Here is an 18,209-nt window from a genome sequence, read left to right on the forward strand (position 1 = left end):
CAAGGGTCACAGGGGAGGCAGAGTCGTTCTCTGCAAGAAATGGGCACAAGGTAGAATACACCGTAGGCTGGATGCCTACTAGTATTTCTTTGAACTGTGGGAGAAAACCAGAGCACCTGGAGAAATCCCACACAAACACAAGGAAAACATACAAACTACACATGAAAGCACCCCAGGAATTGAACCCAGGTTCCCAGTATTTTGAGGCAGCAACATACCACTGTGCCACCAACCCAATCTTAAGTAAACATAACATGATTAAATTAATAATGCTGTTTAATATTTGGCATTAATATAATTATAACATCAAATGTTTCCAAAGAGAGAATGACGTATGGATCATCTAGCTTTTTTTTTTGTTGCTTCCAGTTAATTGATTTGAGGATCTCATCTTTCATGAAAACAAAATATGGTAATGGCTTTAGCAAAATGACTGGGTATCTTAGTTTACTCCTCAACAACTGTTGAATCTGATGGGGTATGTGACCTACAGTAGAAGGATTTTGAATACTTGGAGTCCCATCAGCTTTGTTAGTCTGTCAGTGCAGGATATTCCTTTATGACAATTTAATTACTCTTATCTGTATTGATTTGTGAGTAGCAATAACTTTTTTTATGTGGCAACCAAAATTGAACACCGTATTCATACAGATGCAGCCATTCAAAATGGGTGAGGTATTTCGCGGCATACCCCGGTGGGCGTGTCGCAGTATCACGCGGTATCACGCAGTTAACGTGGTGTCACGTGTTTAACTATCCGGCGTCGCCTTGTAAAACCGCCAGGGGGAGCTTAACCTCTCATGTACAGCATTTGAGCCTTTAATTTTGAACTGTGTCTTACAGCATGTCAATCATCAGTCATTAAAATGTTGGTATATTTTATGAAAGCAAGATTGCTCAGTTGGACAAAAGTACACAACCTACCTTTATCAGAAATATTTATGCATCAAAGCCTTTACTGAAGATATTACTAATAGTATTAATAATGGATGACTTTGGACAAGCTGTATACTCAAAGTATAATTTCTTTAGCACATTTGTACAAGCACTTGGAATCTGTCCAAGCCATACTTTGTCAGGCATTTTGTTTTACTTCAACGGGCATAAAAACTTCCTTGCTTTTAACTGGGCGTTTCATAATTACTAACTACGAAAATGATTTAAAATGCGACACGTATACCAGATTTTATGGAACCACTTCAGAGGGGTGTCAGCCAGTCAGATTCCAGGAATCGGCACTTTAAAGGAAAAATACACACCGGTATTCCATTTCTCCCTAATGATTTTAAGCATCGAAGTATTTAACTAGCATGTGAAATAGCGTGTGAAAAAGTGGTAGTTTTAAGCTTTTCTGAACGCGTATCTAAAGAATTTAATAACGGTATTCGTGTGCTGCGACAGGGCTGTGTAGGGCTGTTTTGCCTGCCTGTTCATGCGAGCTGTCTTGTAGCCTACTGGTCTACGTGTGTAACTACCACCTGGCAGGTTGTGTGTTCGAATCCAGCTGGTGCTGGACTTTTCTTTTAACAAACATTTCTTCGAAAAAATAGAATAGCGATATTATGGACAATCAATTGACTTTTATATTTCAAAATATCGCAACATGATCGATTCTAAGTCATTTTTGACAACGGTCCCTGCTTCTGCTTCCTGCTTCTATTGTGTGTGTGTGTGCAACAGAGTAAATTTTTATAGAGAAATGGAGGCTGGACAGTATGCGTTACAATATAAACATTTATATTGATTTAAATCATGTTCTGATTTAAATCGCAAACGCGTGTTTAATTATATGTGTTTTTTAATCATAATCAGGCTAATGCAACATAAATTGATACAGTATCTTTGTCTTCTAAGTATCTTAATAAACTTTCAGCATAGCTTTCTACCCATCAAGATTTATATTTCTTGGGATTTTGGGATCAAACGTGGAAGGATTAGATTATAATCATTTTTATTTGTCAAATACGTGATTGTATTTCTGAATGTTATGTGACACCTACAGTAGTTCACTGCTTTAAATACATCGAATGAAGAAAGTTATGTTTAGCACTTTAGATCTTTTTTCTGAACCAGGGAAAATCTGATCATGTTTCTCTATAACAATAATAAAAAACTTTATTTTACATATCGCCTTTAAAAGTGGCATCTCAAAGCAATACAGTAGATCGAAAAACAGTTAAAAGGGACCAAATTAAATACCAGACAATCGCAAACGCGTTTTCAAAAAAATTATTTTATTCATTCAGCAGTTTGTGAGAGGGACATCCAGCAGAGAGAGACACACACACCGGTTTTCATTGACAAAATTGTTTTTTTTTCAATTCCTCTTGTCTAACAGGAATGTTTTGTTTGTGGACAGACTGTTAGACAAGAGGAAAAGACCGCCTCCTCCTACGAAGCATTAATCGCGTATCTAAGGAAAATTGCAGTATACCTTTGTTCATGCACATCATTATACAGTACAGTATCTCAATTTGTATTTCAAAAAAAAAAATAATTTGCCCAGCCACTACTGTTGTTATTGTTTTTATCCTGTAAAGCGTTTCCTTTTTCTGCGTTTTCCATTTCCTTTTTCTGATCAATCGCTTTCCGGATACTCATCTCACCTGTCCTGTTCTTTGTTTTCCTGGTTTGCTGATTATGCCTGCTGCGGTCCACTCCTACCCTCACACCTAAAGAATACTATTTTAAATTTCTTGGCGCAGTTCATTAACCCTTGTATGTGCTATCCGCGCCCAAAATGCAATTTTAAAAAAGTCAAAAACCGCGCTCAAAATGCAATTTAGAGCTTAATAAGATACACTCCACAGGCAAAATTAAAGACAAAATTAAAGACGATTAAAATCTGTAATCTTTCCACTTGTACTGTGAGTCATCGGAAAGTTTCTGCTTTGTGTAAGGATGGTGAGAAAGCTGTGCTCAATGTATTTAAGGGACTTAAAAGTAAAAGGAGATGCTTCATATTGCTTGACTAATTTTAAAAACTAAGTTATAAATGCAGACGCTCCCTCTGTGCCGCGCCGGGTGTAAATATCAAAGTACACATTCCCAACAAGAATTGTACCCATCTGTCATGCAAATAAAACACCTTGAATTGAATTGAATTGAGGGAGAGAGGGGGTAGTGGGACAGATATTGTAGACAGGACTCAAGGCAAATAAGATACTTATGGGTACGCAGGCATTCACAACAGCAACATACGAAACGTTTGCACGTACTGTATAGTTAAGTTATTACTTGGTTTTCAAAGTGCAATGAAATACAATATTGTTGTTGCTGCTGTTCTGGTTGTTTTTATCCCGTAAAGCGTTTTGAGAAGCCACCTTTAAAGGCGATATATACTGTAAAACCGCTGATTCTTATGGAATGTGTTCCGCAGGAGATTCAAATTTTTATTTATTTATTTTTTAATCGCGTATCTAAGAAAATCTCAGTATAACTTTGTTCATGAACAAACAGTGGCATGTTACATTATCATTAGTTTTTTTAACAAGGCTCGCCAGCTAATGTGAATCGAAACCTGTCTTGCTAGCTTTTAAAGTCGTGCATGTGTAAACTGTACTAGAGGGCATGCAAGTTACTCTGCCCCTTTCAGCTGCAGGGAGTCCCTCTGCTGCAACACACAGCAGACAGAACGGGAGACTGTTGCCTTTCATATCTGACACCAGTGAAGTAAAAGGGGTGTCTAAGGGGGTGATTTCAGACCACATTTTAGTTACTTTATTTTGTTTACTTTTAACATTTCTGTAATTTACAGTAGATGTCACAATAGAAGCCCGAAGCCTATTATACTCAGTCTAGCCTTGGATCCTCTGAGTCCCATGACTCAGTCTTGTCTGCTTTCCTAGAATAAAACCAGTTAAGTCTTGTGTACTATGCAATTTATATTTTCCGATTCCATGCATTCCCTTAATGTTTAGAGTTTACTATATTCTCCAGACTCAAACACATAAGTACTAATAGCTCTGTCCCTTTAGGAGACTCTTTGCAGTACTGTGTCCCACTACCCCCTTGAATTCTTTAGGTTGGGTCTAATATTTTCCAGTAATATACAGAATGGGATACAAAATGCTGTCAGGCAGGTAACAGAAAAGAGAAAAATATAAATATTTCCATTTTACAGACGTTCACACATTTATAACATTTTGGCTCAATAAAAAGCTAACCCAATAATTAAATGTGATAAAGTATAGTTTGGATGTTTATACATTCATGTTAATCGTATTCTTGATTTATTTCAATAAGTTTCATTTGCTAACTTAGAGCATATTGTGCAATGAAGAATAAAATAGCTGCATGACAAGTGACTTCCTTCTCTCAGTGGAAATTAAAAGGTAGCCTGATAAATTAAATTATAAGACAGTAAGAAAGGTTCCAATCAGGAGGAGACAATTCTTTCCATTTTTTTTGTTTGATTGCTGGTAGCAAACTGATCTGAGGATCTACTCCAGCTCTTTCTCTTTTTATCATACAGTAAATTTTATTTTCTTGCTTTCTGAAACACAATATAACAAAACATAACCTCACAAACTCAAAGAAAAAATCCTTGCTCCCCCCCCTCCCCTTGGCAGTACTTCCTCCCATGCTTTTAACTAAGGGCATCTAAAATACTGTCAAACAGCTACAATGGTATCTCTGTACAAGGCTTTGACTGTGTCAATCACAGCACCTACCGTTCCCTTACCAGCAACAACATGGATTCTAACACTCAGACATTAAAAAAAGTCAGGCCAAGAGAGAAAATACCGAGCTTTACAACATGCGGTACCAGTAACATTTTACCCACAGTAGACTCACCAACCAGATGTGTTTCAGTTTCTGTGATAAGCCTAGATTAATCATATCCTCTCCTCTAGTAGGAGCACCAAGTGTAAACATGTAACGTCCCTATTAAAAATAATGGCAAAACAGAAGTTCACTCTTTCTAGAACATACCTTCCTATGGACACTCCTAAAATGTATAAAATAGTGTCCACAGCATCTCATAATAGAGGCAAATGGGGAACTACAAACTCATTTCATACAATGCCATCCATGAGGGGTTAAATACACCCTGAGAGAAATTAATTTCTGGATAATTCAACGGCTGTGATTTCTGGAATATGTATTATCCCAAATATTTTCAAAAGAAATTGAATCATTTCAATGAATCTGTGCCATTCAAGTACCTGCTCCAGACAGTAACCACTGCTAAGGGTTTATATGAAGCTTGCATTAAAAGACTTTAAAAAAATGTCATGTTCCCATAAAAAAGTCATGCCTTGGAGTATAGACCCCCAAAGGAATGCCATAGACTCAAACTGCAAAATAAACACATACAGAAAGAAAGTATTTGTATTGTAATTGCAAATCCTGGTATGAGTGACTGGTATGACTTTCCTCATTACAAATCTCTTATTAGAATTTAAATTTCTCTGTAATTCCAGGTCAGAACAGAGAAAATGTAACTGCCTTAAGGAGTTTACGATTATGAAAAATAGAAGGATAAGCATGATACGTATGTCTTCTGTCATTTTCTAAGTCATGTTACTGAGCACCAAATCTTATTGAGAATATGAATCCATTTAAGGTTTATACCATTAAAGTAAAGGTTTATTCCATGCTGAAAATGTTTGTACCAGACTTTTTTGAGGCCTGTTTAATTGTGTCTGAAGTCTGATGTTGTAAATTTTATTGTTAAAAAGATCCATGAAAATGTCACTACTAAAGTTAGCTGGTACTGTTGGTATTGTAAGTGGCAAGTAGAGCTCATATTTTAGATTTTGTGTAGTTGCTAGCGTTGAACTGTGTGTTGGATGCACATGAATTGAAGGAATGTGCAAACATAGCTGATGCGGATCCACAGAGCCAGCATATTAAGATGTTTATAATTAGAGGCAATTTGTTTAAATAACTAGGTATGGATACTGATGTGCAAGAGAGGTGGAAAGGCTGTTTCCTTGAGCCAGCACTATAAAATGTTTTATTCTCAGTGAGATGCTGCCATTTCATAGTGGGTTTCTAACACTGTGTATAGTTCCATCTACACACTGCCTTTACTTCCATCCATTTCTAATCTCTTTATCCAGTACAGAGGATTTGGAGCCTATCCCAGTAAGCGACGGACACAAGGCAGAATACACCCTGGACACAGCGCCAGTCCATCACAGGACAGACAGACACAAACACACACACACCAGGGCCAGTTTAAATCTAACCTCAGAACCTTTCTTTTCAGAAGACTTAGTGTCTGTATCTGCTTCATTTTCTAATTTTGGTAGCACCTCTAACTGCTTGTCTTTCTTATATGCATTTACTTTGTAATCTGTGGTCCTTTTATCTGTTTTTACATCTACTGTATTGCTTTGAGATGCCACCTTTAATGGTGATATATCAAATAAAGTTTTTTATTATTGTTATAGGGAAACATGATCAGATTTTCCCTGGTTCAGAAAAAAAGATCTAAAGTATACTAGTTTGTCACTCTTCTCATTCCCTTTGCTAAATGACTTTTCATACTAATCTGATCAATCTAACTGCCAGTTTTCTGTGCTTTCTCTATCCTGCTAGATTTGCAATTATTCTGAAAATTTTCATCTTGAAATAACTCATTTCTAAATACCTTTTTCACTGTTAACATCTTGAAGCAACTCTGCGACAAAATATACACTCTGACAGTTCATCCTGCTACCAACATTAAATAAAACAAATCTTAAGATTTCTATATTTATGTCTTTATTTAGTGGTTTCATTAGTGACAAAGGCTAAACTTTCTTGGAAAAATGTCTTTTATGTGTTGCGGAAAAAACTGACTTGCTTTAACAAAATATGTTTACAAATCCTTTCACCTGGCATTTTCTTAGTTAGAAATTATGGAACGCTCTGTTAAAAGCAAGGGAGTTTTTATGTCCGTTGCAGTTCTTTTGCAACATGAATATAATTATATCGTTATTAATTTCTTGAGATACGCGATTCCATATTATATTCCCTTTTAATCAAATTCTAAAAGTATGCTTGTTGACTCCGGTATCGCGTTAGTTAAAGACTTCGATGCTTAAAATGTTTAGGGAGAAATGGAATACTGGTGTGTATGTTTTCTTTAAAGTACCGACACCAGCCATATACTGTATGTTTAAGTTCCAAAATTAATATCGTTTATGGACTTCACACGCGTTGCAGTATGCCCCTATTCTTTTTATGCTCAGGCACTAAGATCTCCCTTCTGCTTTGTGCAAGGATGGTATTAAAAGCAATCTTAAGTGGTGAGAAAGCTGTGCTCAATGTATTTAAGGGACTTAAAAGTAAAAGGAGATGCTTCATATTGCTTGACTAATTTTAAAAACTAAGTTATAAATGCAGACACTCCCTCGGTGCGCAGCTCTGGTGCGCCGGCTCTTACACAGTGCCTGACTGCCGTAAGCGTTACAATATACATACCCAACACTGCTTGTACCCATCTGTCATGCAAATAAAACACCTTGAATTGAATTGAATTGAGGGGAGAGGGGGGGGAATACTAAAGCCAATACTGGCTCAATACCCTCAATGGGCTTTGACGTGCTAATGCATTGGTTTAACAGTCCGGGTGTGGCAGGCTTCCAATGTCAACTCGACTCGATTGGAAGACAATGAACGTATTTTAGCCCTAAATGAATTAATAGCAAACATGGTTTACATAAAATACATTTTTCCAAGAAAGTTTATAATAATACGATCTATAGTTGAGATCTGAGCCTACTTTAAAAATAAAGGAAAAGCATTTTCAGAGAGCAATCACGCTGTGTTTATGTAGAAAAAACGATTAGGTTTATGAGCAATCTAATTACCTATTCGCTTAAAACGCTATATAAAATAAAGTTTATTTAGAGATGAATGATCAGTGTCGCAGTTTAAATAATTTTTGTAGGAGGGCTTGGACAGATTCCAAGTGCATTTTTGCAATTTACGTTGCATTGTCCAATGTTCTGTTGTAATACAGGCTAGAATACAGTTACAGTAGTCTAAGCTTTATCAGCCTATTTAAAATAATTTTTTTGAATCCCCGGCGGGACACACTCCATAGGAATCAGCGCTTTTATACAGTATATCGCCTTTAAACACATATATTTAAACACGCGTTTACGATTTAAATCAAAACGCGATTCAAATCAATATAAATGTATATTTTGTAACGCATAGGTGACTATTCATTGTTATTAAAAAGACTTAAATTCGATCATGTTGTGATATTTAGAAATATAAATTTGTTTGGTGCGAGTGAGGTTTTATTTAATCTCTGACCAAGGGAAACGTTTCATTTTTTCAAAGAAATGTTTGTTAAAAAATAAAGTCATAGTTCCATGGGATTCAATCACAGACCATGTGACATGGGAGTCAGGAAACTAACACACAGCGCCACCGGATTTAATAACGCAATAAAAACGCTATAAAATAATGTGACTAGGCACAGAAAAAGTTTACAGCACAATACAATAATAAATGCTGACCATGACTTTAGAAGCATAAATTACCTTACACTCAATTTAAACACAAGCTGTCTTTCTGTATGAACCTCTAAGCTGGTTCATACAGAAAATGTAGAAATGCATTAGCCTGATTATGATTAAAAACACATAATTAAACACGCGTTTGCGATTTAAATCAGAACACGATTTAAATCAATATAAATGTTTATATTGTAACGCATACTGTCCAGCCTCCATTTCTCTATAAAAATTTACTCTGTTGCACACACACACACACAATAGAAGCAGGAACCGCTGTCAGAAGGGAAGATATGTTCAAAATATCGCAAATATCGATCATGTTGCGATATTTTGAAATATAAAAGTCAATTGATTGTCCATAATATCGCTATTCTATTTTTTCGAAGAAATGTTTGTTAAAAGAAAAGTCCAGCACCAGCTGGATTCGAACACACAACCTGCTAGTTGGTAGTCACACACCTAGACCAGTAGGCTACAAGACAACTCGCATGAACAGGGAGGCGAAACAGCCCTACACAGCCCTGTCGCAGTACACGAATATAATCATACCGTTATTAAATTCTTGAGATACGCGATTCCATATTATATTCCCTTTTAATCAAATTCTAAAAGTATGCTTGTTGACTCCGGTATCACGTTAGTTAAAGACTTCGAAGCTTAAAATGTTTATGCTCCTATTCTTTTTATGCTCAGCTACTAAGATCCCTTCTGTGGTAAAATTCAATATCTACAACGGGCACAGTAAAGACGTTTACAGTAAGTCTTTCTACGACAGACCAACGGACCACGAGTGCCCCTGTCGGTCAACCAATCACGCACCGCGGTACCCCGCGTCATCTTACGTCATGATACGCGACACCGCAGCCAATTACCTGCGGTACGTGTCTGTACCGCTCACTTTGAATGGCTGCATCTGTAATGTCTGCTAGCGCATTATACAAATTAAACATCACCTGATTTAATTCTACATATACAAACCTTATACATTATAGTCATTCTAAAAGATACAATATCATATGCTCTGTGTGAACTGTTGCTTGTTCAATATTCTCTAACATGGTTTAAGAAAGACCATGTCCTCTAATTCTAAGCTTCCATACTCTTACACATAATAGAAGTAAGTTTTTTTTTTCTGCCTGGAGATTCTTGTATTAGTAATTTTCCCATCAATAGTTTTTACCCTTGTCTCGAAAAGTTTTGTTAACAGACTTTAAATAGCATGTCTTGTTTACACTAATCATAAATACACTAACATCTGCAGCACTTCTACCTCTCCTATGCTCATGCAGTTTAAAATAAAAAATCTGTCTTTTCTCAGCTTCAGAAGCTGTATTGGATAAAGTATTTGCCTATTCAATGGTCTAAATGTCACATGTGGTCCCATCTTATACCACATGGGGCTAATGTCTAACGTAGAAATTTGTGATATTTTCAACATGCAAGATAACTTTTGTTACAGCCTTTGTTTGTGCAGTATTGAGACTTTTTGACCACTGATATGATCATGTCATGATGAGCCTTCGGCAAGGGCAGCACATGAGGTCTCAGAATTTGATTAATGTAGTGCTATGTAATCAGGATGCCATAAATCACTACAAGTAGAGTTCTGTAGTTACTAGACACTTCTAGGTGTCTAGGTGTAATGACTCTCTGTCAGTCCTTAGGGAGACATCATGGCTAATGTGTATTAAAGATCAAATACAGATCTTTACATCATCTTGCCAGGTTACAAATTGCAGGCTGTGAATGTGGATGTTCACTTAATCCAGCCTCCAAAATACTGATGTCAAAAAGACATTGTTCTTTTGGTAAGCGGGGTATATTGATTCCTTTCTGTGTTTTTCTTTCTCAGTTTTGTCCAAATTTGACTTCCAATTGATTAAATAATTATCGCATATGCCCAATCATTTCTGTTACTAAGGGGTTGATTTAGTTCTTTTGCAATGAATAAAAAATATATTATTAAGGAGAACGAATGGTTTGCAGTATTACAGCATACACTTTACTACTTTATGTTTCTTTAAATTGTAGGTTCCAATTTAAAAGGGTCAGAGCTGCTAGGTGAAGACTCAAAGGTCCCTGCAGGAAACAGTGCAGTTTCAGTGCAGAAGCAAGAGCTGCCTAGTAAGGAACACAAGGGCGCAAAAAAACCTGGGCAGCCTGGACAACCTTCAAGGAAAGTTGGAGATGAGTCAGACAGTGACTTTGAGTCTGATCCCCCATCCCCAAAGAGCAGTGAGGAAGATGAGCAAGAGGACGAGGAGGCTCTGAACAGTGAACATGGAGAATTTATTGATGACAATGATACAGAGCCAGAGAACTTGGGACAGCGGCCCCTGCTCATGGACTCTGAAGAGGAGGTGGACGATGATGATGAAGACAAGCACAGTTCTGACTCTGATTATGAACAGAGCAAAGGAACATTTCAAGCAGTGAGGCCAGTTGGAGAAAAAGCCCTGCTGAGAACAAACAGTACTAAGAGAGGGGAGTCTGGCACATCCCTGATCACTCCCCCAGAGTCACCCAATACGGTGGCTAAAATTACTCAGGAAGTTGATGTGTTTGGAGCTGTACCCTTCCTTGGACAGTCAAAGAGTAGAGCTGAAAACACAGACATCTTTGCCCAAGCACCATTCAAAACAGTAACTTCAGAACAGGCTATGGATGACTTTGATGTTTTCACCAAAGCTCCTTTCAACCGAAATTTATCTAAAACAGGCAAGACAGGAGATGTTTCCCTTGGTCAGACCCCACCTGTTTCCCCCGACAGTGTTGATGTATTTGGTTGTACTCCTTTTCAACCTGGACATTCAATGCCAGTCACCAAGAGTAAGGAGGATATTTTTGGTCAAGTGCTTCTTGATGAGGTCCCAACTACCCAACAACAAAAGATGAAACAACGCAGTCTTCAAAAACTGTCCTCAAGACAAAGGCGAACAAAGCATGACATTGGAGGTGGCAATGGTAAGCGTCATCACGGAACGCCAACAACTGGTAGGAAGAATTCAAAGCCAAGTTTCCGCACACCAGAGCGAGTCCGCAGACACAAGAAAGTAGGCAGAAGGGATTCCCAGAGTAGCAATGAGTTTCTGAGTACATCAGATTCAAAGGAGAATATTAGCATAACTCCTGGTGATGTGAAAGACAAAGGAGCATCCTTGCCTACTGAGGAGGCCATGTTAGATCCATTTGGTGCAAAGCCATTCTATCCACAAGAAATTGGAAGGCATCCACAACACCAAGGTTTGGGGGACAACAGAGGAGATCTGAGCTCAAATAGTGGTAGACCCAGATCGATTTCTGTGCATGGAGCCTTTCATAGTGGAGATGGGAATAAAACTGATGACTTTGGTGCTGTACCTTTCACAGAACTAGTTGTTCACAGTGTGATGCAACAGGCACCACAGGTGGAGCTAGATCCCTTTGGAGCAGCTCCTTTTCCCACCAAACAATGAATATGTAGTCTTCCACCACTGAAGGTCTATGGATTTTGCAAAGCATAAAAAAATCTCTGATGGATAAATCCTCCCAGGTGGCAGCTTTGCAAAACTGTGGTTCTTTGTATTCCATTAACCAAGGACATAGGTGCAACTTTTGTATTTTACTACTTCACTGAACTTTCAGTTTCAAATGTCTTGTGGCATACAAGATTCTAGATTCTAGTATGCACTGTTAGTGCATACCTGTTTTAGTAAAGGAGCTTATATGCTGCATTGTCATGACATTATTTTGGTTCACAGGGCTACTTTGGACTTGAAGGGACTGATTTAAAGAAGAAATTTCCTTTTCTTTAATAAATATAACAATCTTTTCGTATGACTGAAAACTTACTGTGACAAAGAGCTAGTTCCATTAACGCATCCTTTAGTGGCTGTGAAGCTCTATGTGGTGGCTTCCTGCTTGATCTACTAATAAGTTTCATTTCACACCGCAAAGCCTTATGGGCAAAGCCCCACCATCCTGCACAGTACCTCTGAATTACAATTACAAGGCTGGAATTACCAAAACAATTTTTGTTTTGGCAAAGGCCTTTAATTTACTAGTCACCTTTTTTTTTACTCATCAGATATTTTTTTTTTATTTAAACAACAAGAGGAAAGTTGTAGTGAAATTATTCCTCATTTTTGAAAGGCAGAAGGAGGGGGACTCGATTTTAAGGTGCATTTTCCCACCAGCTGCATTTGGTCAAATACAGTATTTAAGAATTCTTAGTCTTTTCTTAATTTCTGTGTGACTTGCATAACAGTAATAAACTTCCATGGTAACCAGAAAAATGTGTGGAATTAAATATTGATTAACTTTGCTGTGATGATCCATTAAAACAAGGTCAAATAGCAGTATTTCTTCCAGTCTAAAGGTGATACTTCAAAACATAATTTAGCAATATAAAATTTAAGAATAACCATATAGTTAATTGTACAGATGAATACTGTTTTATTAGATGGAAACTACAGGAAAAAAGACCTAAGTTAATTCTTTTGTACCTTACAAGATCGTGAAATGTAATTAATGCTTGGAAAAACAGAGATGTACATCAGAAAGGGAAAATAAGAAATTAGCTGTATTCATTAAAATTGACTTGTTGAAAAAAATATCAAATCAAAAATTTTATTTTAACTCTATAAAAAGCATGTACTTTCTAGATACATCTGATTTTCATACTTGAAAAACAGCAGGCATGAGTTTGGCCTGATTTAATTGCATACATATTTTATGTAAATAGAATTTACACCGAGAACCTTTAAAGAGTATTTAACCATCGTAAGCCTGACTAACAAAGCACGACAAATGGTCACATTTTTCCATCTGTGGAATTACTCTGAATTAATGCTTCTATGAGAAAGAATTTGGCATTTTTAAATGTTCTAACTTTTCATATTTTTTCTAAAATTTATCATGCTGTTCTGCTGTCTTATAATGCAATAAAATGTTGAGTTAATCTGTTCTTGTGATGTGATCATTTAGATTCTATCATTTGTGATTTTTCCTGTGAATCAAACTTATTTTTACAGTGTTTTTTCCCCCAAGGATGGTTCATATTCTTTACTAACAATGCATGATGTAATCACTTTGCCCATTATAAAATTGAAAGGAAAAATGATAAGACTTTAGTGTCATCAGTGTGCATTACAATAGAGATAAAAGTTTTAAAAGTAACTTCTTTAATTTTATATAAAAAGCATGTATTAACCTATCAATTATATTGATAGGTTATCAATATAATTACATAGAGCTATATAATTAAATTTGAAGTATTGCAATCAGTATTTTAATGTACAAAACACCTGAGTAAGTGTACACATGATTAACACATGATGGGAACAGAGGGCTGTATTATACTATGTATTATACTATGTTTGAAAACTTAAAATTTTAATTTTATTTATTAAGTAAAATACTTGTCTGTCTGGACAATGTCTGTCCGATTCATTGGCAAATGAGTAGGAGATGCAACAAATACAATTGAGAACAGTGGTTCTCAGTCTTGGACCAAAGGGACCCCAGTGTCTGCTGGTTTTTGGCCCAGCTGGACACTTAATCACCACTGTTAACTATAACCTACAGTATAACCAGTAACATTACAAGTATTTCAAAATAAATTGTATTTCAAAATAAAACAAGACAAAGACAAGCCAAAAACATACATACTGTAGTGTTAAAGAAAAGTGTTCCAGCACAGTTTTACTAACAAAATGGTAATTTAGTATTTCATTTCAAGTTCAGAAGACATGATAAAAATATCTGTTGTTAAAAAAAAACATTCATATAATTATTCCAAGCAAGCTATAACAGATCCAGTATTGGCAGATGCATGATTAGAAGCAAACTTAAAATGAGCCATCTAACTACACCAACACTTCCAAAAATCAAAGGTACAGTATGTTTTTCATTTATGTAACCCTCACTGGGATTTTGAATGTAATTTGCATTGTTGAAAATACTAGGTGAATTGTGTACTTGATTATCTGAATAGACATAACCAATTTCATTGGGAAAGAACCTCTTGACATCTTCTTGCAAGCCTAATGCCTTTAAAGATCCATAATTTAAAAAAAGCATATGTTAAGGAAAGGCTTTTGGAATTACATAACTTTTGTCTTCATTGATTCATGAAAGATCAATATTCTGCCTACCACCCTAGGGCATGGAATTTTCTTTTTTTCTTTTTTTTTTTACTTTTTTAGTGTAAAGAAAATTTAAAATAGACATACACATTTCTTTAAACAAATGACTGCAACACAATCCACTTGGTGTACCTTATTATGCAAAACATGCAATTAGTCATTGATAAATTACATGCAAAAACACACATTACTGAGTCCTCTGTAGAAACACAAAGGTAAAGAAAGCTTGGAATGTCGACGTTGTAATTCACGATTTGACAAATATAAGATCTGCACTAATATTTCCTCCTAAAAATCGAGATGCGCACATTTCTCAAATGTAATAAAGTGCAGGGCAACTCCTGCATCAAGAGAACTGAGAAATGAACATGTAATTAATGATGAATCAAAATATCTAATTGAGCACCATTTTGTACAATTTGCTTGACAAAAGAATAACAGAGTTATTGAGGCAGACACAGTTTACCTGTACTATATCTAAGAACTATTTGGTGGAACAAGGCATCCATGTTTTAATACATCTGGATTTTAAAAATGACTCATATTCTCAGATAATGGGTAAACCTCACATACGGTATTCAAAAATAATGGGTAATTATAATGATTAAATTTAGCAGCAAAATATAACACACCAGACACTTTCTCATTATTAGACACATTTAAGTGTTAACATATTCATATTTTCTTTAAACATTTCATAAAGGGTGCTGCATTTTAATTGGTATTGTACTCATTTCCCAATTTCTGTATTTTTCATATCTTCCAAAAAAATAAAACTATTCTATAACATTTTCCTAAAAATCATTTTAATTTTTGCCACATGCTCTGTGAAAAAAGATGCATGATTTAGTGTCAGACAGCCCAATAAGCACATACATTGTAATCAAATGAATAACTGAAATGATTTAGTAACCAAAATGGAAGGATTGTTTAATAAGGATCTTTAGAAGATACTATACCAGGGCTTCCCAAAACTGATCCAGGCAGGCTAGTGTGTCTACAGGTTTTTGGGTCAGTTGGGATTTTTAATGACTTAAATCTTTTTCTTAATTTACCAACTTTTCCCAGCTCTCCAGGTGTTGCTGCTTTAAAGAACCCTGGAAAAAACCTGCAGATACACTGGCACTCCAGTACCAATATTGGGGGTACCACACTGACTTTTTAATGCTGGAGCATTGAAATTAGTCAATAAAAACTGTAGGCACTACCCACTTGAAGGACACAAAGGATTTTCTCCAAATTCCTTTTCTATGGCCTAACTTGATACAAACAAGACAACGAATACACTTATTACATCCATTTAGGAAATTTAAGCTCAGCTATGCCTCTATCTACAGTAGCTAATGAAACCAGGTGTTACCAAAACCCAATCATACCGCAAACAAAAAAGGTTATAAACATTAAGGTGATATTAAAGCATAAATTACATTTTCATTACTCCTACTTGAGATACAGTATTTGACTAACAAAAAAATATTTTGAGGAAAACAATACTGTTTGTTAAACTGAAAAGATGGATGAGCGACTGCCTTAAAATAAGTCCCTGCAGAATTTCTGCTGCATTGTAGATAAACTACCCCTAGGTCAAGAACGTGAAAAATAAATTAACCACAATACACCACAAACTTTAATGTGGAGAGCAATATCATAAATTTACTCTAGCTACTGGCAGCTAAAGGCTGCAACATCTTATTCAGGTGGTTGCTGTATTTGATGGGAAGAAAAGCATATATAAACATGGGAAAACTGACAGCTACAATGCATTTTGTATACTAATATTATTAGTATACAAAAAAGTATGTATTACAAAGTATGAAGTAGTCCAAATACTGTATCTCCAAAGAATTAAAGACGCTAGTCTTTTCTTCTTAGTTTTATCAGACACGTGCTTATAAAGACGTATTTGCCTTAAACCTGATTGCTACCCTATTTATTTAAAGGTTTTATAAAAAACAACAGGCATTAAAAGTATACTGCAATGAAAAAAGTAAATGCCAAGCATATAAATAGGGCACAAAACTGGATGTATTTTACAACAGTGTACATTTGTACAGTATATCAATGTTAAAGTTGAAATATTTCACATAACATTGCCTATAATCCTTAAAATGTTTAGAGTATTAATATGAATTAACATATCACCTAGAATTTGCCTAGTATTTTACAGCATTTAGTACATGCAGCAAGAAAAAGTGCAAACTGATGGTGGTATACACATCTGTACCTAACTAGGAAATGTAATTAAGGCAGGGGCAACAACAATTTGAGAAAAGTCAGTTGAAATGCCACATACAGTAACTGATTTATAACCCTCAGTTTAACAGTGAACATCAGACATTTTTAATTCCCTCATGTTTGACATGAGTTTGCATGATGGCAATATATTTGCATGTGTATTACTCTAGTTTCACTAAATCAATGATTCAGCACATCAATATGTGTATGTACGACCGTTGTGTACAATTCATTAATTTGGTTTCAGTGTATATATGACTTAATTGAAACAATACATTAGTTTCACAGTCTGCGTGTGTGGCTGGGAGGTCAGTTTTTCCAACAGTCATCTTTTTCAACTTCATTACAGAAACATTAACTGGATCTTTCCTAACACTGGTTTAGGAAAGAACCTTTAAAAATAGCATGACTGAAAAAACACAGGGTGGTACTAGTTTTGAGAAACTGTACACAATTTACAAAAACTGTACGTAGTAAAAGTTACAAAATATAAATTTGTAAAACTGTACAGAAATCCTAACATTTGTTACCAGATATATCCTTTTTTGTCATAACACAGTAACACTTCGAAAATGATCATTTTACAATTAACATTCTGATATGCAGCAGTTTTTTAAAAATTATTTCAGAAATTTCTGATGAAAAAAGACAGTCATACTGATCTGTACAAGGTCATCTTGGGCTTACAAAAATACAAATACAAAAAGCAGATGTAATTGTAAGTTTATAATTCTTGGATTGGATGTTTATATATATATACTGTATGTGTTTTTGTATACCTTTTGCATTTTTTGTATAGACGTATAATAATAATAATAAACTTTATTTTATATAGCGCCTTTAAAGGTGGCTTTTCAAAGCGCTTTACAGGATGACAATAACAATAAATAAGAAGACTACAACAATAAATAAGAAGATTTCACAAGATAGGACACAATTATAATTACAACAATACAACAATAACAATAGAGGAGACCGTGGAAGGTGGTATTAAGAAGAGCAGAGGGGTGAAGAATGGAACCAGTTAAGTAAAGGCTTTTCTGAAGAAGAAGGTTTTGAGTCTGGATTTGAAGAAGTTTAGAGAAGGTGACTCTCTAATATCCTTGGGCAAAGAGTTCCAGAGCTTGGGGGCATAGCAGGAGAAGGCCCTGTCGCCCATACAATGTAGACGGGCTTGGGGGACAGTAAGGAGAACAGAATTTGAAGAGCGGAGGTTGAGAGGTGGGGAGTAGGGCGATAAAAGTTCAGACAGGTATTGAGGTGCCAAGCCATGTAAAGCCTTATAGGTGAGCATGAGGATTTTAAAGTCTATGCGGAATGTGACCGGAAGCCAGTGCAAGGACTCCAGGATAGGAGTGAAGTAAGAGACAAGATGTTAAAAGGG

At 35.8% G+C, this 18,209-nt stretch overlaps 1 protein-coding gene across 2 annotated transcripts in view; it reads left to right on the forward strand.

Moving 5' to 3' along the window:
• Window positions 1-13,404, forward strand: part of bmp2k (BMP2 inducible kinase) — a 157,733-nt gene extending 144,329 nt beyond the window's left edge. For both annotated transcript variants that reach the window (XM_088629473.1, XM_088629474.1), the window contains one exon: window positions 10,497-13,404. In XM_088629473.1, the coding sequence (XP_088485599.1) occupies window positions 10,497-11,920 (1,424 nt within the window). In that variant the 3' untranslated portion in view covers window positions 11,921-13,404. The remainder of the gene's footprint in view (window positions 1-10,496) is intronic.
• Window positions 13,405-18,209: the final 4,805 nt, after the last annotated feature.

This window comes from Lepisosteus platostomus, chromosome 4, assembly GCF_059453375.1.
Source record: "Lepisosteus platostomus isolate fLepPlt1 chromosome 4, fLepPlt1.hap1, whole genome shotgun sequence".
Classification (NCBI taxonomy): domain Eukaryota; kingdom Metazoa; phylum Chordata; class Actinopteri; order Semionotiformes; family Lepisosteidae; genus Lepisosteus; species Lepisosteus platostomus.